Below are 24,036 nucleotides of genomic sequence, written 5' to 3'. Positions count from 1 at the left end.
AGAAACATGCCTGAAACTGAAGTCTATCCAGCGTGGGCCGAGTGACAGGACCCGTAGGTTGCAGGTTTGCATCTGTGTGTCTGTGGACTCAGCCAGACATCTGTGTTCTTTCGCAATGCACCACTCACCTTTCAGCCCCTTTCAATCTGCTGGGATTTCTTAATCCCTGCTGCAGTCTCCAAGTCTTCACTGCTTCACACTGATGTTGGGTCCCGTGGCCTCGGGCTGTCTCTGTACTTTTCACAGCAGTACAGATAGAGACATAAGAGATGCATAAGAGACATTCCAGCCTTACAGTGTGAGGGTTATAACACACATACACACACACACAACCAAGTAAAGGTCAACCAGCATCTGAGTAACAAGCAAAAGTCAAAACAAAGAAATAAAGAAATGGCTTCAAAATGGAGAAGAAATTATTAGTTTCGGCCAGCTCTCGAGATTTAGCTGCTGTTAAAATTTCTACACCACCGGTTCCGGGCTGCTGGACTGCAACAGTTATGTTGGTGTCTTTGCGGTCAAATTCGTATTTCTGTTGCTGCTGTCGAACTCTGAGTGGCTTTTATGCGTCGACTCCGGGTTTCCACTGAACTGTGGTTGGCCCTCTTGGGCCTTCAGTGCGGACTTGCCATGTGTCTGTGTATCTGTGGTGCTCTCCACAGCTCTTACACAATCTACAACACAATCACCAGAATCCAAATCTTTGGAATGAGAATGTGAATTAGAATTTTTTAAATCGTAATGAGATGCGTGAGATTTGTTAGATCTGGAATGGACAGAATCAGAACTGTCATGTTTTTATTTACGCTGCCTTAAAAAAATAGATTAAAATATTTTCTGTCACAGATCATCATGACTAGGTGAAGGCTTTCTGTAAGGTGAAGGAAGGTCTGTCATATGGATCATATATCCTGTATACAGTGAGTGTGTATAAGGGAAATCATTAGGCTGAATTCTCACATAAACTCTGAAGCAGCTCCAGTCCTCCTTCTGAGTGTGTGAGTGAGGCAGAGTGATGATGTGCAAGAGCACGGAAGACTTTTAAATCAGCAAAGTGACAGGTCTGAGACGATTCTCTTCATTGCCGTTATGTTATTTGGCACAGCGAGTGATAACGTTTTTATCCTCCATCTTTAATATGTCTGTATAAGAACAACACGTTATGATTTAAATGTCAGAACGAAAGAGAATCCGTAACGTCTCGGCTCATCTCAACCCCATATCCTGTATTAAAAAAGATTTTATCCAGCTGTGAAATTAGATGAAGGAAAACAAAACAAAACAAAGATATTTACACGCAAATAAAACTGCAGTGTAATAGAAGGATGAATAAATAAAAAACTGGAACAATAACGGAATCTAATTTAAACAGTAATTTTTTCAGGTTTATTCTTTCTTCTTCATTAGCATTTTCTTCAGTCTTTATTATTTATTTAATATTTTGTTATTATATTCTTCTTTCATATGCAAAGATCTGAGTCATAATTTAAGCCGATGCCGGTGAAACGCTCACGTTTGTGTGAAGCTGTCCTGCCTGGTGGCTGAAACTCATTTTCCTTTAATCAAATCCTAATTACAGGAAAGACAGAAATGCTGCAGCGGTAAGAGAGAGATTGGAGCTCTAGGGCTCGTCATCACACTGTGTTCATCACGCAGATATAAACATATCTAGCCATCACACCAAGTGGAATCTTCCGCTGTTCCTCTGCTCCATTGTTCCTCAGTTGCTCTGTAAATGAACACTGCAGATGTACTGAGGTTCCTGTTCTAAAACACAGTATGGTGATATTTCCTGCTCAAAGACGTATGACTCAATGCATCAGTTAATTAGCAGGTGTGTTAGAGTGGGGACTAACGCACTGTGCTGCTCTCTGACACCTCAGCACTGCGGAACTGCATTCATTCAGCCTGGCACACCTTTACCAACATCTGATTGTGTCATAAGCAGCGATGAGAATTGTTATAATAAAAACTGGAACAATCACTTTAATCACATTCTAAATCAAAATCATCACAATAAGAATCATAATCCTCTTTTCTTTTTTTTTTTTTGGATTTTTTTCTCGATTTTCTTCCTAATTTAGTCATGTCCAATTGCTCCCCGTCACTAGGGGGCTCACACATTAAGCTTCTACTACCACTCAGTCGGGAGGGCCGCAGACTATCACGCGTTTCCTCCCACCCACGTGAAGTCACCGACCGCACTTTTTCGAACCGCTTGCTCACGCCCCGTTAGGGGTGGCATAACACACTCAGAGGACAGCGCTATCCACTCCTTTCGCTTGCGTGAGCTCACAGATGCCCTTGATTGGCTGTATGGCTGTCATTAATGTGGGAGCACTAAGTACCTCTCATCCCTCCCCTCTAAGAGAGCTCGGCCAATCAGCTCTCTCTAGGCCTCCGACTGTGAGAGGTTACAGCATCACCCGGGGATCGAACTCGCGATCTCCGGATGATAGGGCGAGCACTTTACCACTGCGAGCGACAATGTGAGGCCCGCCATCACAAAAATCTTTATTATCAAAATAAACTTAAAATCATCACAATCTTAATTAGAACCAGAATCAAAATCATCATTGGACTCATTACAGCAAGAGTCAGAATCATCACAATAAGAATCACCAGAACTTAAATCAAAATCATCAAAATGTGAACTAGAATCTTCACAAAATTCTAAATTATGCAGGTCAGGATTAAGAGACCGTAATCAGAATCATCAAGAATCAGTAAAAATTAATATCACAGTAAGATTTGTCAAAATGATTTTACAGACAGTTACTGGTTCCAGCTGAAGTTATTCCTCTTACACGACTGCACCGATTACAATTATCACATGAAATGAAACACTGTGCTTTTTAAAAAGCTTACAGTAACATGTAATGTTGTGGAATGTTGGTGAAGCGAGTTAGTTCCTGTTTTCTAATTTGATGTAAACCAGCTAATAAAAATATGTTTTTATTGTTTTAAGAGTTGCTGTTATAGAAAGATAATCATAGAAAGATAACTTACCAATACTGTGGTCTGAAGAACTCTGACATTGAAAGTAAAATCTGTGTGTGTGTGTGTTTTCTGGATGTAGGAGTGTCGAAGGCGATGGGGCTGCTAGAGGGTCCTGGAGGTCTCGGTCAGGGAGGAGCTGCAGCCACACTGGGGGGTGAAAGTCCTGAAGGCGGTGGCAAATACGAAGAGTACGGCTACAACGCACAGCTCAGCGAGCGCATCTCCCTCGATAGGAACATTCCCGACTACAGGCCAAAAAAGTGAGCGTTCTTTTTTAAAAATCTATCTTTACTTCAGTGTGCCATTAAAACTGCAGCAGCTTATGAGTTTCTCCTTCTCCACATCGCTTCGGTTAGAACACACACACACACACACACACACACACACACACACACACACACACATGCTGTTAGTGTTTTCTGATATTTTCATTAACTTCCACATGCTTCCCCCTCTCTTTAAGTTCTTCATGGCAGCACTTCCTACAGGTTACCAGATGTCTATATATAAAAAATATATATAATAATAACAATACAAAGGGACTTATATACCTCTCTGTTTTGTAAACAAACCAGACAACATCCTGACGCTCCACGGTGCATGCGTGTGAGTGTTTGTGTGTGTGTGTGTGTGTGTGTGTGTGCACGTGTGTAAGTGTGTGTAATGTGTGAATCATATTTAAATGTACCACACACTGACTGGGTGATTGGCGATGTCCAGCTGGTAAATGATCCATTAGCGAACTGACACAGAGACACTGACACTGCTGTATTTAAAATACAAAATGGTAAACGCCTTAATTAAAAAAATATAAACACTTTTGTATAAATCCTAACATGTTGACTCTATAAAACATGCTTATTGAAATACCTGTAAATTAAAATTTTCTAAATGTCAAGATCCCCCCCCCCCCGACTTCTTACTTTTGTGATTAATTTTTTTTTTCATTTGTAAGTTTCAATTAAATTCAGTAAAATTTTATTTGTATAGCGCTTTTAACAGTGATCATTGTTGCAAGTTAGCTTTACATAATCAAAATAAAATTATGGAAGTGTGTATGAAATGTGAATATGTATGAGTCAGAATAATCAGATCGTCCCTGATGAACAAGCCGAGGGTGACGGTAGGGAGGTAAAACATCCCTGAGATGGCAATAGGAAGAAACCTTGAGAGGAACCAGATTCAACAGGGAACCCATCCTCATCTGGGTGATAACAGATAGCAGGGATTGATCTGCACTCATAGCAAACTGAACCCTTTTTTCTGATGAGTCTTACAGTTTTCTTATGGACACACAGCTGTTTTGTCCCAATCTTGCGAGTTCTTATCACACTGTGTGTGTGTGTGTGTGTGTGTGTGTGTCTGTTTGTGTGTGTATGTGTGGAAATTCTTCTACTTTAACTAGTAAACACAGCTCTGTTTTTTTATCATTGGTATTTATTTTTTTAAACCGTGCAACTTCAATAAAAATTTAAATTGATTCCTGTTTATGATTTTTATTAATGTTCCAGTAATTTCAAATCTTCTTAGTTTGTTTTCTTTGCTTAATGCAGACCAATAATTTGACTTATCTGAAATGGTGACTTTTATTTTGGCCTGGCAGTGTGTTGTGACACATGATATCATCAATCACAAAAAAGGTCTGAAGGAGCACCCATTCTTACTGTTAGTGTGGGTGTTTAATGTCCTGCTTACCTGTAAAAGGAACAGCGAGGTGTGAGTGTTTGTTGTAGATGGCGATGTGCGGTGTTTGTGTTTTAATAATAATTAGCACGGAGCTCATCTCCTCTTACAAGTTTACATAGGACAAGTAATAAACCACTTGATTTTTTAGCTTTTGCTCTCTGTGATTTACGATATTTAAATAAAAGTACGGAATTGCCTGCTTGATTCAGCCCCTTAAAGTATTAGCAATATATAATCTCTAAAGTGAGGCACTGGAATGTTCGCTGTGGTTCTCTGAGGGTTATAATTCTCTCCTGTATCACCACTGGGCCTTTAGTGGACTTCTTGTCCATCATCTCCTCTGTATCGACTGTGTAAGTTAGAATTTAATAGATAAAAATAAAAGACACAGACACGCTGCATAAAATCACCTTAGAGAGATGACATTCACACCCAGTCACAGAAGCACTTTCAGTAAGAACACACATCTGATAACGTTATGGCGTCTTAAACAACACGCCGTCTCTGCACTAATCACTTCTATGTCGTTCTGAATCGCCTCTGAACCGTCTGTGAGTTTACGGCTAATGCCAGCGACAAGCTAACTAGTGGGTAACACAAGGCTGAATCCCAAATGTAGGGCTGTAGCTATCGAATATTTTAGTAATCGAGTATTTTAATAATTTTATCGAGTAATCGGAAAAAATCTACTTTTGCTTAAATAAACAGCAATGTAAAATATATCAGAGAAACAAAGAATAATTGGTTTTCTTTTTTAAAAAAAATCTACTTTTATTTTTTAAATGCTCACAGCATTTTATCAATTACTTTAAGTATCAAAAAACTAAGACACACAATAAAATAAATAATTATACAAAAACAGTTTTTGAACAATTTTCAGAACTAAAAGTTTCTAAATTTACAGCTCAGGCATAACATAAGACTTAACTGACAATTTCTGTAGTTTTCTCTTGCTGCTTCCTTCTTTCTCTTGGCTCGCTGATGAACATTCAATGCTTGTTTGGGTGACTTAAGCGCTTCTTCTTCGTCGGTGTTTACTGGCGTCTTGCATCTGGAAGCGCGCTGTGTCACGTCAAACAAATAATCTACAAAAACGTAACGCAAGCTTATAAAATTGATTGAAAGAAGCTTCGCGGCAAAAGATTTTGCCTCTATCATTTTTTGTAAGCGAATTACTCGAGTTACTCGAGGAATCGTTTCAGCCCTACCCAAATCCCTCTCTAACCCCTGATCAAGGGCACTACTCAAACTGATATCCTTAGGTTGCACCCTCATGCCTTTGACCGAATCACAACCGCACTGATATTCAGTACAACATCATGGCGTTGAGTGTGATACTGCACAGACAGACAGACAGAGAGAGAGAGTCTGAATAAACATACAAAAGACTACAGATTATAATCACTGTTTATCCCCAAAGGAAATCAGAACTGTTTGTGTGTGTGTGTGTGTGTGTATTTCCTGGCAGAAAAACGCACTGCTTGTCTTCCAAATAAACACACGATTGTTTACGCCTCTGCACACAAACATATGCTACCCGAGATATCACCTTTTTATTCTAAATCATTTCACAAGTGTCACATCTCTCGCTCACACACACACATACACACACACACACACACACACAGACGATAAACAAAAGCTGAATTAGTCATGTTTAAAGATGTGTTATAACCCCATCTCTGTGATCAGAAGCCAAAGCGTCGGTGCTGCTGTAATCCACGTCACCTCTCAGCTAATCAGAAAGCAGGATGCTTTGCAGGAATGTTATAAAAATAGATGATTAACATAAAACAACTACATTAACTTTAAACATGTTATAACGTTTTTAAACATTTTATAACAGGAACATGATTATTAAAACTTTTTTTCTTATCTTTATTGTAATTATTAATAACTTATAGTTAGCGTGTTGGGTCAGCGGTAGCTCCGTGGTAACAGTGTTGAACTACTAATCAGAAGGTCACAGGCTCAAACCCAAGCTCCAGCGAGATGTCACTGTTGGGCCCTTAACCTTCAGCTGCTCAGATGTTTATTGAGATTTAAAAATGTTAGTCGCTCTGAATAAGGGAGTCTGTCAAATGTACTTTTCTTCTGTGCTCTTTCATAATCATTATAATATTTATTAATGATTATAACATTTATAAACCCCAGAACGGCTTTGAAAATAATCTTAAAGCTCTTTAATAATTTATTAAAATGTAATATGGATAGCATGTGCTTCTTCACTCCTGTTCTGAAACTCCCATAATGACCTTAAAGCGGCGTTAATATTTATGAGCAGTTATAAATCCTGACATGTGAGTGTTTCGGGTAGCGTAGAGACACAAGTGCCCTTATCTAACACTCACTCATCCCCCAATAAAGCTCCAGTCAAGCACACTAATTCCTTCTTGACTTCAAATTAATTATTCTCTAATGAGTCACAGTTCATTATAATGCTATGTGGCCTACGCAGCCATGACGGGCATAAACATTTATCAACAATAATAATAATAATAATAATAATAATGATGGTGATGATGAATCATCACCTTTAATATATATAATTAAGATAATTAAATGATGTAGAGCACCCCTCATGTACAGGGTGGGTTTGAGGAATGACGTAGAGGTGGACGCAAGTGCAGGTTAGAATGATGGGATTTATTGAACAACAACAACAGCAAACACGGATAAATCGTAGGAGTAGTGAAAGAAAAAACAAGGGTCGATCGTTACACAAAGGGCTATCAGAATATCTGAAACCAAAACAACGGATCAAAGTTGAACAGCGTAAAGCTAACACAAACAAACACAGCTTGGTAACTTTGCAAAGTCCCTCTATAGCCTTTTTTTGTGTTTGTAAGAGTTCTATTTAAGCACCTGGGTACTTGGGTGCAGGTGTGTTTAGAACTCACCGACTTGGAACGTGACAGTTGCAAGTTGTAGTTTGTTTCCACCATGTTTGTATGCGGATAAGGTCTTGTCTGTTCTGCCGTCTTAGCTGGCCTGACCATGGGTGAAAAGTAACTAGATATTAAAAATTGCTAATAAAGTCCATATTTATAATACAAATGTATTAAAACTAATTATACATGTACTTTATAACACAGAAGAATGAAAGTAAAAGCCTCTGCATCAAACATTTCTTCTTGCATTGTTCGTCGAGCCTGAGGTCATCAGTTTTTTAGGACAATTTATTATTGTCTCCGGACGTAGAGCTGCGGAGTGTCCTCCCTCTCACTGTACGCCACCTGTACGCTTGTTTTACGTGGCACGTGCTGGCTCTCGTGGCTAATTCCTGTACGGTTAAATTATAAAATCCTATTTACTTTTATCTATTTAGAGACTGTTTTAATCATGACTCCAGTGATACTACAAGTTCTATAGACATTAAACATTGACTAGTTCATTTTCACTCACCCTGTGCACCTGGTTGGTCAGGAGCTGTTGATTAATTCTCTCTAACAGCAGCTCTTACAGTTTATATTAATGAGCTTACGCTGATACATTACTGTTTCTATAGTAACTGATAATAAACAGATTAATAAAAATAGTAGAAGTAGGGATGAAACGATTCCTTGAGTGACTTGAGTAATTCGATTACAAAAAATAATCGAGGCAAAATTTTTCTGCCTCAAGGCGTTTTAAAATTAATTTAAAAGCTTGCGTTATTGTTTTTGTATTTTGCGTTCTGTGTATTGATTTGATGGACCACAATCAAAAATTCATATTATTATTATTAAATATATTATTACTATTATAATTGACATGTGACAAATTAATACACGAAATAATATACACGAAGTAATACAAAAATGTTTACACTAAATAAATATGGCTTATGATGAAAAATTACCCCAAACGATTTTTATTATAAAATAAGCAATATAAAAATATACATGTATGGAAAAAATATATATAATTTATATATTTATAATTTATATTTTTTTATATTGCTTATTTTATAATCAAATTCATTTGGTGTAATTTGTAAATCATAAATTTATAAATTTATGTACTGATATAATATTTGATAGAGATTATGTGGGGGGGGCAGTTTGTGGCAGGGAGGGATTTTAGCGCATAACAGTGTGTCTTAGTTTTTTTTATACTTAAAGTCATTTTAAATACCTTTTTTAGTTTTTGCATCTGAGAAAAGGCTTTAAAATAAGAATGTATGACACTGTAATGCACTTAATTCATCTGTCAACTCTAATCTATTCCTTGTATTGTGAATAATGACAATGTTTATTTTTGATAAAATGCTGTATGAATTTCAAAAATAAAAGCAGATTTTTCTAAAAAGAAAAACAATTAATCTTTGTTTCTCTTATATATTTTATATTTATGTGCTCTTATAATTATTTTATATTTACATGCTGTTTAATTAAGCAAAAGTACATTTTATCCGATTAATCAATTCCATTTTTGGTAGAATAGTCGATTACTAAAATATTCGATAGCTACAGCCTTTAATACTGTAGAAGTGATGTCTCCTTGAAGTAACAGAGTGTTTGTTAAACCTTTGTATAGGCAGTCTCCAGGGTCAGAGGTCAAGCTTTACCCCAACATCCTATATATAAATAAATGTCATTCTTCTTCTTCTTCTTCTTTATCACTCTGGTCTTCCTGCGCTTTCCCAGATAGAGATGAGTGATATTTGGTTTGCTCTAGCGTCCACATGATGACCTTGTCTTCACCCTCTTGAAGTGTCTCATGTCTCTCACAGTCCCCTGGTGCATCTTGTATTCCTCCTCACATGACCAGGCCACGCCCACCACCACTGCTCCATATTGTCATTTATCTTTCACTTCCACGTCTTTATTTTAGCTGTGTGCATGTGTGTGTGTGTGTGTGTGTGTGTTTGTAAGTGTGCACCACATTCTTGCAGATCTTACTGGATCTGATCTTTTTCTGCATTTGGCAGTGCTGATGCATTCACACACACACACACACACACACACACACACACACACACACACACACACACACACTGCATCGACTCTCTGAGAGCTGAGTGTGTGTGTTCTTTTGCTTCTTAGTGCTATTTTTCACTCACAGCTTTTTCACTGTCAGCCACCTCCACTATATATACATACTGTATATATCTGTCTCTCTCTCTCTCTCTATCTCTCTCACACACACACACACACACACACACACACACATTCTGCTGGCAGAGTATGATGCACAAGTGCCACACACACACACAGCAGATGGTACACAGCACGCATTCTAACCGACTCTAGCTCTTCTGGCGCTATTTCTATTTTCACACTAATGGCATCCTGGTGCTTATTGTGTGTGTGTGTGTGTGTGTGTGTGTGTGTGTGTGTGTCTGTGTGTGTGTGTGCATGCTTATGGCCTCCCGAGTGTGCACTGTCCAACAGATTAGCAAAGCGAGCTAACTGTATTCACACTCAGCACTGTACACACTGTTCATACACTTACCTGACACACATGCGACCTTATAAACCGTGTTTTTCTTTCTCAAGTCTCTGTACACGTTTATCACAAGGTCGCTCATGCACCAAATGCAGGCTGTGACACACACACACACACACACACACACACACACCTCATTCCACCAGCTGGTTGAATTTGTCACCTCTTTATAGCCTCATACCTAATTTGTAGACCTTCATTCAAAATTTTTTTTACGATCCAATTAAAAGCGACAGCGGCCTGTGAGTGCAGTATCCCTGTGCTTTAGACCTGTTTTTATCTTTTTTTGCCACTGTTAAAAAAAAAATACCACAACTTTTTTATTACAGTTTAACGGTAAAGCGCTCTGTTTCTCTAGATGTGTTTTTGAATCTTGAATGTAAAGTTTTTGATCCCGGCACTGATTTATTTACCCCGGATTGAATCGATCTGTATGTTTACATGGATATTGTTCCTCCAGTCTGATTAATATCATTCATATTACGTTATATCTCGTCTGTGATTGATTAGATGCTTTACACTGTGAGAAACGTGAGTCGTTCAGAGCTCCTTAACCCGCCAAAGACCCAAGAGATGAGCGTGTGACGTAAAGACAGATGAGAGAGAGAGAGAGAGAGAGGTGGTTGTTCTTACAAGTTTACTGATCAGGAACGGGAGAAAAATTTCCCTCTCGGAAACACGTCATGTCACCTTGTGTCGCCCTTACGAGGGGCAAACATGCACAGAGAGAATATATTTATTCCAACAAACTAATTACTAAAATAATTGTTTACGTGGCTAATATTTACCTACCGAACAGTTTATCAAAAGTTTACACCACCCTCTAAATCAGATCGGGCCGGGTCGAGTCAGAATGTTCCGATCGGGGTGTTTACATGACACGTGTTGTTCTGATTGGACAATTATTTGGACTATTAGTGTAATATTAGGGTTGGTGTAAATGCGTTGATGAGGAAACACACACTGCACGTGTTAAACAGCCAGTCAGAATAATCACCAGTCTCTGATTGGCCGATTTGATGTCACATGTGATTTGCTCTCGTAGTGAGAGCAAGCTGCTGTATACAGTATAGACGACACACACACACACACACACACACACACATAAGAAAAATTTAACCAAAAATACAAATTTTCAGCTCAGTAATTAGGTGGTGGGAGGGGTTTAGTCTGACTACCCTGTCAATCAGAGAGCTCATATGTGTAGAAAAGGGCAGACAGCACAGTCCTATGTGTGTATATGTGTGTGTGTGTGTGTATGTGAGACACAGCAGGAGATGCAGTAAAATCATTATTCCTGCTCCTTGCTGCTCTCGCTGTTTTTCGGACAGTAATAATGAAACGGTCAGAGGACGTGTGAGTGTGTTGACCTGCTGCAATTTGGATGCAATCAGCGCCTCTAATTGTGCAGCGCAAAAATATTTCAGGCACGCCATGATGGCTAATAATGAAGCTAATGATTGTGAATAAATTAATGCTCTCTCTCTTTCTCTCTCTCTCTCCCTCTCTTGCTTTCGTTGTGTATCACATGTAATTACTGTTGCGCACGCTTGACTGCACAGCAATATCATCATATTATCTAGAAAACCTTGAAAAATGGGATGTTTTTATGGCCGGGTGTGTCTTATGAGAACTGCTGGTAATGCTGTGTGTTATTGCGTTCAAATACCCCTCGAGTGTGTGAAACCGCATCTGCGTCCAAAACTTTATCACAAACTGGTAAAAGGCAGCTGGTAACATCTGTTCACTCTGGGTTTACTTTAACCCATACTAGTTAATGTGTTTACTTTAAACAGTAAATAAATAGTAAATAATAATTTTAAGAAATGTTACAAAGGGGCGTTCGAGTCAAACTGGGACTCGTAATGAAATTCCAGGTAAATGAAGGTGTAAAACATGTGACTGACATTTACAGAAGACTTAAATCCCAATACGGTGATGAGACTCTTAGCCTCAGTGAAACGTGATTAGTGCTCACCCTCTAAAAATTTTAAACAGAAGAGCAAAGGCAATGTGAATCTAGAATGATTGACAGGTGTGTAGGTGTTTCCTGCCTGTAACACCTGCCACTTTCTCTTAGCTTGCATCATGTATACAAAGAAAGTTTATTACGTACATAAGGAATAAAACATTTACAACAGGTTAATTCCTTCCTTTTTCTTTTCTCTTTCTCTTCCTTTTTCTTTCACTTTCTCTGATTCATTTTTATAATGAAGCCAAAAAGCTTAACTTGTCCCACACTTTTTGCAAGTTACAAATCTCTAACACTCGACATTTCTTCCAGAAAAGTGTTAAATAAACACCTTTTATAGAAAAAAAGGTTCACATCAACAATGATACGTTTTGTTTGGTTAAACAAGACCATGACTTTTAAAACCTGGAGCATGTGCTGTGAATGAACTGTTACTATGGAAATTATGACCTCAGCATAATCAGAATGAGACACAGCCATATAAATCTGATGTTCACCTTACAGATGGCGCTGAGAAAACCATGCTCTGGTATATTGCAAGATAAAATACATCAGTGTGTGCTTGACTTCGACTTTAACATAACCGTATATTTAACATAAGTCATCTTTATCCATCAGTTTATTTTCCTTTTTTATGATTTGTAACTGTAGTTATAGCTTCATATAAGTTATATTATTGTCAGACAGTTTACGTTCTGTCTACAGCACTTTAATGATTTAGACGATTTAATTTTTTCAAAGCATTAAATCACAAGAAGAGAGCGAAATCACAGTCACACAAGGATAGCTGCTGTTCAGACAACTCCTTCAAAAATCAAACGCCGCCTCATAATCAGCGTAATCCTGGCTGTGTGAGGAATTATTTTATATTACCATAAAGCAGCAGACTGTAAAACAATAGGAAGTTTATTTAATGTTTTTTTTTTCCTTCGTTATGTTGCAGTCCCTGGCTCGTTGCTCTGCCGCAGATAAATAAAAGTTAGTGTGGGACTGAGATAAAGACGCCTCATTCATCACCAGGCTTATCAGCTCTGCTCTGTTCTGCTGCAGTCTGTGTTCTGCTAATGCTGCTGAAACTCTCTAAAATGAAACGCCGCCTCCAGTTTATTCCTTTAATTAGCACAGACTCGTTTACCGTCTTTAGTCTTTACAAATGAAAAAAATGTAAATACGTCAGCAATTAGAGAAGAATACAGATTAAAAGTCCAGTAATGTAACACTTTAATACTAAAAGGCAGTTCTCAAAAATATTCTTTATTAAGATATCCAGAGCGGTGTGTTCTGAGTGTGTGGTGCTGTTTTAGGAAAATGATCAACATCAGGATTGTGTGATGAAGTGCAGATGCTGTTGTGAGCAGTTATTACCCCCAGTGGTTTATTTCTCTTACACCAAAGCAGCTTACCAAAACAATACAGTCAACAATTACTCATCATACTTTATTTTATCGCTGCAAAGTTTTTTTTTTAATTCTTACTTGTGTATGTTTCCTTTTTTGAAAAGACAAAAAAAAACACAGCTTCGTATTGTTGTTGTTGGTGGTGGTGGTGAAAAAAACGACAAAGAAGCAAAAACTCTTAAAAACTTTAAGCTAGAGCTGACACTGGAGACTCCTTCCACAGGTTACGCAAACCTTCACCATGTCACCGCCTCCGACACGTCCCTGTGAATAAGCTGTCGCTATAAAACACTTCACACCACACATTTCTGTTTTACAGAAATACAGTAGTTATTATGAGATTTTGCTTTATCTGTAATCTCTGTGAAGTCTTTTATCTACAGGCTCAGTTTCTTTATCCTCTGAGTGTATCTGTCTTTAATAAATCACTCGTTTAGATTCGCATCAGAGACCAAGCTGTTAATAAAACACACACAATGAACACTGATGATGTTCTTCATGTTCTTAAATCTTTAAAAAGAAAGCAAGAAAGACTTGAGAGAAGGTCATCAGATTGATTGGACTCGGAATCAACTTAAGTCTGAATAAACTTTATTCACGTGATTCGACTCTAAATCACTGCAGTAAGTCAGTGGTCCGAAGAGTCATTTGTTTTTGAGTCAACATCTAGTTCAGTTAGAAATCAATTCGAAGCTGACTCGACTCAGCTCCAGTCAGTGATTCAGACATGCTGTGGGTGTGTGTGTGTTTGTTGAGTTGAGTTGTCTGCAACAGTTTCTTTGTGGATTTAAGCTAATTAAATCACGGAGTCATGGAGGTTTAGCACCGGCCCCCTGTTCTGTGTGATCTTTAACATTCCGGTTCTCAGTATTTCTGACCAATAAATAAAAAGAGTTTATTCACAACATTTGGCAGACACCACTTTCTATTTTATCACAGATCTGAGCAGTTCAGGGTTAAGGGCCTTGCTTAGGGGCCCCACAGTCATGACTTGTTGCTACTGGGGTTTGACCCTGGGACCTTCTGATCAGTAGTCCAACACCTTAATCCCTGAACTACCCCTGCCCTCAACCAAGGGTTTAGGAGTGGACCTTCAGCCGTACACACATCTTACACAACTTTTTTATTTGTAGTTTGTTTTATTATCAGCAGTTTGAAACCAATCCAGTTACCAATTAACGCCAGCTGTAAAGTTCGCTTTGATTCGGACTCGACAAACGGACTATTAGGTGTTTAAGTGCTTTAATCGATGCATTTGTAAACAGATGCACTTTGAGAACTAAACTCTAATTAGTGTGATCGGGATCTTGACACTTTTCTAATTACATTCAAATTGTTTTAAATGAACATTTCTCTATTTATTTATTTATTGCTTCACCCTTTACCTGGAGTTTCTCATTCTAATCCAAAAAAAGCTTTTTAAGATTTAGATAAATTTAACCTGGGAGATGAATATAGCTAATAACCATTTATTAAATCTGTTAATTAAATATATTAATGCACTATTCAGTTTCTTTTGCTTCATGTGTAAGCAGTATAATTTTATACTGCAGACTTTATTAATCTGCTTTAAACATGCATCATAAATCAGTTTATTCTCTCGTTCTGATGTAAACAGATCTGTCTCATGCTGTGTGTCCCTCTCCTGTTTCACTGCTCATTCTGAATAATTGTGTGTGTGTGTGTGTTTGCTCAGGTGTAGACAGCTGACGTATCCTGATGACCTGCCGCAGATCTCTGTGGTGTTCATCTTTGTGAACGAGGCTCTGTCTGTGATCCTGCGCTCCGTACACAGCGTGGTCAATCACACACCTGCTCACCTGTTGAAGGAGATCATCCTGGTGGACGACAACAGCGACAGCGGTGAGACGCCTCCACATGCTCCAACCATACTTCAACTTTAGGGACAGACGTCTTAGCAAGTGTCCAGAAATATATTTGAAAGTTTTTTTTTTTTTTTTACTTTAGGATCTCACATACCTATCCACGCCCTCATGCGCATTAAGCCCCGCCTTCTGGAATTTATTATCTGTGTCAGAATGAAAGCAAATTTTCTGTTGTTATAATCATAATTCAGTCTAAGCACAATAAGTCACCTTGATCACCATCATCATCATCCTCATTATCGTTAGTTTGTCTTGGAGTAAACTGGAAATAAGTGAGAAAGTCTTTGACTTCAAATCTGCTCACTGTGAGAAAGTGATTTGATTCTGAATCGACACGATTAGAGCTAGAAAGCGACTTAATTACAGTAAGGATGAGACTCAACTCAATCACAATAAAAAAGCAAATTGACATTAAATCAGTTTGATTACAGCAAGAAATGACGCGATTCTGAATCAGTTTACTCACAGTGAGAAAGCAATATAAAGAAAGTTGACCACAGAGTTGGTTTTAAAAACTCTTCAGACAGTTGATTTTGTGATCACAGACAGCACTGACAGCACAATTTTCCAGATGAAAATATATTACATTATTTTTGTCAGATTTATCTAAAGTCTGTCCTTAACATCTTTGTGTAGAGGGGACACGAGCACATTTTAATGAAACGTCTTCTTTAATGCAAAATTCGACACACTTACATATTTCATTTACTATTTACTATACTTCTGCCAAAAGAGTAAGGAAGTTGTAAACTTCATCTGAGGAGTGAAAATAACAGATACATATTTGTATGTTTGTAATTCTTTGAGTTTTTCACTGACTTCAGCTCTTCAGAGTGTTGTGGATGTGCGTGCGGTCGGCGTTAAGCTCTACACACTCTCCTGCAGTTTTAAGCTCCTTGTTTGTCCTACTTCATTTAGCTCCCGGTGTCTGTGTCCATCCCGACCTTGGCTTGTCTTCTGTCCTTTTTCTTTTTTTCTATATATTTATCTTTTTCTCTATTTATATTTATACACGCTCTGCTTTTGCCAGCTTGTAATAAAAGCCCTGGATTTTCTTAAATAAGCCAGTTTAAAGTGCGCACTGGAGACACTCCTCCTCCGACTGCGCATTATAAACGCCTGATCCCCCCTGCGGCTGTTTCTGTAATGAATGCAGATAAATGCAGAGTTGTTTTTGCTGATGCGCAGTCGGAGCCCTGAGGCGTCGTATTACTGTATCATAAACTCTAAGCCTTACACACACACACACACACACACAGGAAAAACTTCCAAGTCCACATAGACACTTTACATCCTCACTGTGAAGACGCAGGCGCTCATGTTTGGCGTGTGTGTGTGTGTGTGTGTGTGTGTTTGTATAATGTAAAGAAAAGAGCGAGCCCATAGGGCAGAATCCAGAAAACAGGTCAACATTTTGTGTTGCAGAGGCTCGCTGCTTATGTTTTTTCGCTCAGCACGGCCTCCCACATAAACACACTAACACAACATGCTGATGTGATGCTAAGCGTTGAGTTTTTATACCAGACAGGGCAGTTTGCTGCGAACATTCAGGATGTTTCAGTGTTGAGGCCGTCGTCATGGCAACGAAAGCTGAACATGCTCCTTTAGGCCCTGAATAACGATCGCATGACCCTGATCTCCAGTGTTAGCGAGTTAGTCTTTCGAGCTGCGTAGGTTTGATAAAGTGATCTAATGTAAATTAGTTATGCTAGCCGAGTTAGCTATGCGCTAGCTGAGAAGACGCCACACAGAGTATCAGACCTCCTTAGTGTTCCGATAGAACCGCTGTGCTTAAGAAGACATTTCTCCATTCTGATGCTCAGCAGCACAACTCAAGGTTTTATAAAACTAAAATGAAAACTCAGGGATTTTTTTTTCTTCTTTTTTTCTTTCACATTCAGTGTGTGGAGTATTTCTGGGACACGAGGCCTCACACTCCTGAGAGATTTCAGTTTCTGCTGACGGACCTTTCAGCAGCACAATGCTGTTCATATTCAGGCTTGCTGGCTTGACATTTTCTTTGTGCTGAGATTTGACCCTTGCCTCATTTGGGAAATGACTCGGGCATCGCTAATCGAAAGAAGTCCTAAGGGCACGTGTGAGCCGCCTTTTTTATTTTTATTTTTCCTTTAAATTCCTTCCGCATCATTTCTACTAGTCAGTCATCAGGATCCAACTGCTGCCTTGTGGTGTTTCTCATCAGTGTGTGTGTGTGTGTGTGTGTGTGTGTACCTGCACCCTAACCTCGATAACCAGCGGTATACACTTCATCACATCGCAGTAAGTCACTGCAAAGTCAAAACTGTCATGTAATCCTTTTATTATGGGGACATTTGTTTGCCATATATATATATATATATAGAGAGAGAGAGAGAGAGAGAGAGACACACACACACAAACACACACACACACACACACACACACACACACACACACACACACACACACACACTGCTCAGTTGAGAGCATCTTACTTGGTTTGTCTGAATAATACTCGACCTTGAAACAGAGCTGATATGAGAAAGAGCATCTGTACAGTAAGCGATGCTAATAGACTTGGAATCAGACGATGAGGCGAGTTTATCTTTAAAGCTTTTTAGCCATAAAGCACACGCCTGCTCCACAACTGAGATCTGGAGGAACAGGAAGTTCTAATGAGATTAAAGGAAGGATGCTGGTTTTCATTTTTGTTCAAGCACACATAGACACACACACACACACACACACACACACCCTTGAGGCACTCAGGCACTCAGCAGTTGCATCAGTTGTTATTACAGAGCCATATGTTGCCCTCAGGGCTGTGTGTGATCGTAGATCACGCAGACGTACACGCACGGAAACCGTTCCCTCCGTCCAAAACGTCATCTCTCTCTATTTCTCATGCTGTAATACCTCGTTTATCACAATGTAAACCTTCTCCTCCTTCCAAGGCAGGCTTTTATTCCTTCCTTCTTTCCTTAGACTCATACATAATTTGTTAGAATCTCAGTTACAACAAAAAAGATTCAAGTGAAAGTAAAACATCAGTTATTTTAAAGTTGGGTTTGGAAATTTTATTCTGAGCTACATTTGACTTTATTTTAGTTCTTGAGCACATTCCCGCCCAGGTTTACGTAGCTCCGCCCCCAGGGGCTACGTTGTCTAGTCATAAAGAACATCAGCTACTCTTTTCCCCCCAAAGTGAAGCAGGTGCTAGGTAGGTCATGTCTGGGGCTAGTGTCGATTCAGCAGCAAACCTTTTTTAAATCTGGTTTTGGTTTTCCAGGAGCTAGAGAGTCTGCTTTCTAGAAATGTAGCGGCAATGCCAGCAGCAAAAAATAAACCGTGAAGGTACTGCAGGTGGGACATGAGAGACCCTTTATAATAATTAAATAAATTGTTTTATTTAATAAGCTTTTATTTTTCAATTTGGTAATTACATTTAAAATTACCATAAAATATTTATGATTAGGGTTCAATAACACCTCTCAAATGACGTGAGTTATCTTCACTAAACCACCAGAAGGCACTTTGTTCTCTGCACCACTTCCTCTATTGTTTGTGTGATGTTTTAAACATTCTTAAAATTGCCGTCATGTGCAGCGACCAATCAGACGTAACAAAATCACAGACACAGTATGTAGGGCACTTAAAATATTATTATTATTATTGTTGTTATTATTTTTGGGGGGAATTGCTATACGGCCTGGCAGTCCTTTCCCAAGTGATGTAACATATTTCAATATCAGAAAAGTAAAAAACCTTCATCAGTTGTTCTAAAATGTTTGTTTTTTTGCAGTTCGACTGTTGAACAACACGGCCCCTCATGTTTCAATTGTTTTTTACGAATTGTTCTCGTTACTGAATGCAGCCCTGTTTTATGTTTCTCTAATCAGTAAGTTTATTTAAGTCAGTTCCAATTTAAATAAGATTGTGAAGCTTTCTTTTAGTTTGTATTCACAGTCTGAGCAGCCTTGTGTTAGTCTAGCCCTTGTTTTAGTCGGTCTAGGTTTTAGTTTTATCTAAGGTCTTGTTCACACGGGCGTTAAAATAGAGCGTTTTTCTTGCGCTCATAGCGTTCGGTGTGCGTGGATCAAGCGGCGAATGTTTTCTACACGTAGGAGTCAATGAGCGTGTTCACACGGGCTTTGGTGACGCGCATTTGTCCGGCTGCACGTTTATACAGCATTAAAAAAACGTTGCATGAAGCTTTTTCTTGCCGTTCAAAACTCAACGACCTCAAGGAAACCGCTTCTAGTTTGTTTTCTTCGCTTTCATTTTACGCTTCGGAGGACCGGATATATCCCATGATCCTACATGCTATACATAGGGAAATAACACACAAACTACAATTTGGGCTGCAGACTGACATTAGAGAGAGACAAAAGAACGCCGGTGTGGAAGTCAATCAAGCGCTACTACAAAACGCAACATAAACGTCAAGGACGTTCAGAGCAAGTTTGTTTATCCAAAAACTTAACGCCCGTGTGAACAAGGCCTAAGACACTGTACCTGCATCAGATCGATGCCAGCGTGACCTTGTGTTAGGGAAGAAAAGGAAGAGAAGGAGACGTCTCATTTAGTGAGTGTTTGTTTACTTCTGCGTACTGAAAAGTTTACTAAAGTAGAACCAGGAGCGGTTATCCGTCTATGCACACACACAAACACACGCACCCCCCCCCCCCCCCCCCACACACACACACACAGATTGCTAAAGCACCAAGTACACAGGAAGGTCAGAGTTTGAGGATGGATTGGTGCAGCTTTTAATAGGTTTTGTACTTTGATGAATTTGATTGGACGCTGACCCGATCCTGTGTGATCGGTGTGCAGTGTAGAGAGCCCGGCTGGATAAGAGAAAGAAAAGTTTTTTCAGAATTACCGCCTGTGCTTTGAAGGTCTGAATGAGAGTGAAAGAGTGAAATTATATTTTACTTCCTTGAAAATGTAATTAAGTAGAAGAAAGAGCTACAGTAGTGTGTTTTAAAACTGTATCACTCGCGAAGTATAAATACATCTGATACCAGGTGAAGGAGAATACTCACTTTCAGTCTTGATGAGAACCAAAAAAATTCTTATGCGAAGCATTTTAATGTGAGCAAACACCGCTAGTGTAACACTGCAGGTGCTAAATTCAACACTTAAAATGAAACATCAGGTTTTTCCTTCAGTCACTGATCCATCACAATCAGCATCTCAAATATTCCCACAATCCCCGGTCTGATCCTCCGCCAGCGCCGCTGCTCCGTCTCTGCCCCAGCCCCCTTCGCCTGATGGATGGATGTTTGCTTTCTTCCCCGTTACGCATTGTTGAGGCTGTATAAATTATTTCTGCCTCATAATTCTTTCCTCTGTTCGGTCTGACGCTGAGGCGAGGCAGGAAATTCTGCAGCTCCCTGAGAGCTCGGAGTAACACACACAACCACACACACACACACACAACCACACACACACACCAGCCCCTCCAGCAATGGTCTAAAAATGATCTCAAATCAATTATTAATTTGTTTTTTGTTATTTACTTATAAATGTATAAATATAGTATAACATAACATTAACATTATTATGAAATAAATAAATAATAACATTAAAAGCGATTTAATATTAAACTTAAACTAATTACACAAGTAATTACAAACATTATTTTATGTCAAATATTAAAATTTATAATTTACTTTAATAATAAATAAGTAATATGACCTGAATTAATGCCACTATATATATTTTTTTTATTTTTTTTTTTATTTGTGCTTTATAGGAGGTATATACATGTGTGTGTAAAAAACTTTTAACATGTAAATTAGTTAATATGAAAAATTATTTTAAAACAATAATAATAATATATAAATGTTTGTATAAAATATTATAGTATAAATATATTGTTAATGCTTTTTCTCTTTCTCCTCCGGCTCTCTGTACAGTTTCTCAGAGTGTAATCATGTTTTTCTCACTACAGCTCGTCTCTCTCAGGTGATACATTGACTGGATTTTTTTTGTTACACGGTGGAGGAGAACTAGGCCGCGTCCCAAATACCCTCGCCGCGTCCTATTTGTCGGCTCAGTAGCTGAAACTAAAGGCTTTGTGTTATTTGTGTGAACTCTGGCTGATTCAGAAGGAGCTGGCGTTACCTCACACCGGGGTTTTTACGTCTAAAACTATTGCGTCTGTTTTTATACATTCTCGTTTTCTCATTTTCATTCACTTTGAGTCCTGCATTCTGATTGGTCAGAAGGTGTTGATTAATTCTCTATAACAGCAGCTGGGACAGAAGCACAGGTTCATTTATATTAATGCGCTCGTCCTGATATGCAATGGTTTCTATAGCAACAGTCTGTTCTCAGGGATGTGTACGTTAGATCTAATGGGATGGTGTTAGTTTCTCAGTATTAATATTAATAATCACATATTAATGATTTTATAGCACAAAGTATCGTGCAGTTTAAAATCTGACTTGTCCCACATGTGTTGCTTTTTTTTTTGTGTAACTTTATTTGTTTTTGATGTGTGTACCTTCTCATGTGTGTGTTTGAAGTTCATGTGTGTGTTTTGTGTTCTCCCCCCCCCCAGTGGAGCTGAAGTATAACCTGGATCAGTATGTGAATAAGCGTTATCCTGGATTAGTGAAGATCGTGAGGAACTCCAGGAGGGAAGGTCTGATCCGCGCTCGGATTCACGGCTGGAACGCTGCTACGGCTCCCGTTGTCGGATTTTTTGACGCACACGTGGAATTCAACACGGCCTGGTGAGTTATTCCTTTTTATAGCTCAATATTTATCAACACTTACCTGTACAGTAGATACAAAGTCGTTACTCATTACCTCTGTGTGTGTGTGTGTGTGTGTGTTTGATTTAATTACTGACCCTGGAGGCGTGGTTAGTGTAAATCCTGACCAATCACAATCACAGAGCTGAACTCTGCCGTGTTAATGAGTGCGTTAATGTTTTTTACTGTGAGTGTGTACAATTTCCAACATGGTTGCGTGTGATATCAGTATGTATGTGTGTGTGTGTGTGTGTGTGTGTGTGTGTGTGTGTGTAAGATATTTATCACATGTTTGACCTTTTCCGAGCAGTGCTGTGTGATTGAGTGGTATTTATACAGAGGAAGGACGAAGACCGTGTAACGTAATCAATTCATCACATCACGCTGGCCTTTTATGCTGCTTCCTCTCTGTGTACGTGTGTGTATGTGTGGGTGTGAAAACTTTCTCAGTTATTAAAGTATTGTTTTTTTTTCTTTACTTTTATCTTTTACTTTTTTTTTCTTGTTTTTCTCTCTTTTCGTTTTTTTAATTCCATATTTCTTTTTCCTTTTTTTCTTTTTTCTTTTCTCTTCTTTTATTATACTTTCTTTTTTTCTTCTCCTTACTTATCCTCTTCTCTCTTCTATTCTCTTATCGATTCCTTTCTCCACCTCTTTCTCATACTTTAATTACCACTTCTTTTTTCTCTCTTCTCTTCTCCTTCCATCTGATTCACTCTGTAGTCTAAGTCTGGGTCTAATCCCTTCTGTAATTCAGCACTGAACAAACACTAACAGCAACAGCAGTGTGTTCTGATTGGCTGAGGGCAGTAACCACGGGAACAAGCACCCCTTAGACGACTCAATTAACAATAATTAGTGTGTAGATTTTGTTCATGTCCTCATTTGCATATTGCAGGTAAAAATGTGTAGCTCCACACTGTCACTATACAGCTGTTTTTATAGTGACCTATTAGATTATTCTTTTAGTTTAATGATGTTATTGATTTGTTGTGGATATAACATTAATGTAAACTTTTAAGCCCTTAAAAACATTAATTATGACTGGTTGTCATGGTCACGGAGGTGCAATAAAACACGCACTTTAGTAGAGTTTAACAACGACTATACTGTACAGCACAATCATGTGCCATGTTCCTGAACGCGAAGGCGGAGCACAGACAAGCGAGATATTTATGAGGAACAAAACAACGATTAAAGCGTAGTTAAAGGAAAGCGAGCGGTGTGCGGTGAGAGATAAGATAAAGCCTGGGCTGTGATAAAGGGTTTATGATATTTGGTAGCAGGTTATAAAGCGATCTGAAAGACCACGCATCACACTGAATCAGCCTGGGCTCTGCGGCACTGCTGGGGGATTTGCGAGGGATATTTTAGTTCTATTGTCACACATTTGAATCTAGTGCACTTATCTAACACACTTCTACTGGGGCATTAAAGGGAAATGCCACACAGACTTCAGCACTCAGAGCAACACATGATCTTCAGCAGCAGGCTTTCTGCAATCATTTCATCACTCAGAAACTTCTGTGTTTGACGTCATGTCGAGATTGCTTTGATTATGTCGATATTAAACTTTTATGATTTTGCAAATCGCTATAACGCCACCTCCTGCAGTTTTGTCACAATAGGAATATAGCCTGCAGATGTGTGGACTCGTGCATCTCTTGAGTGTTGTAATGTTGTCTTGTAATGTTATAGTAGTAGGTGCATCATGGCAAAAAATTATAATAATAAGAGCAAGAGGAAAAAAAACAAATTGTCCAATGTAGCTTAAGGTTTATAACTTGATAATAAGGTTGGAGGTTAAGTGCTGGGAGACTGCAGCGGCTCTAACGGAGCGTAAACTTTCTTTGTCTTGGCTTCAACATTCTCCAAAAATCCACTGAACGCGTTTAGTTCACTCCATGTCCTTAATTGCC

At 38.7% G+C, this 24,036-nt stretch overlaps 1 protein-coding gene across 1 annotated transcript in view; it reads left to right on the top strand.

Annotated features, from left to right (window-relative positions):
* Positions 1-24,036, top strand: part of galnt9 (polypeptide N-acetylgalactosaminyltransferase 9) — a 70,317-nt gene that overhangs the window by 10,564 nt on the left and 35,717 nt on the right. The window contains exons 2-4 of the mRNA XM_053481647.1: positions 3,080-3,260; positions 15,182-15,348; positions 21,922-22,096. Coding sequence (XP_053337622.1) covers positions 3,080-3,260; positions 15,182-15,348; positions 21,922-22,096 — 523 coding nt within the window. The remainder of the gene's footprint in view (positions 1-3,079; positions 3,261-15,181; positions 15,349-21,921; positions 22,097-24,036) is intronic.

The sequence above is a fragment of the Clarias gariepinus genome, chromosome 21 (genome assembly GCF_024256425.1).
Source record: "Clarias gariepinus isolate MV-2021 ecotype Netherlands chromosome 21, CGAR_prim_01v2, whole genome shotgun sequence".
In the NCBI taxonomy this organism is placed as follows: domain Eukaryota; kingdom Metazoa; phylum Chordata; class Actinopteri; order Siluriformes; family Clariidae; genus Clarias; species Clarias gariepinus.
The sequence above is the reverse complement of the archived record's forward strand: the minus strand, read 5'-3'. Positions and strand labels throughout refer to the sequence as shown.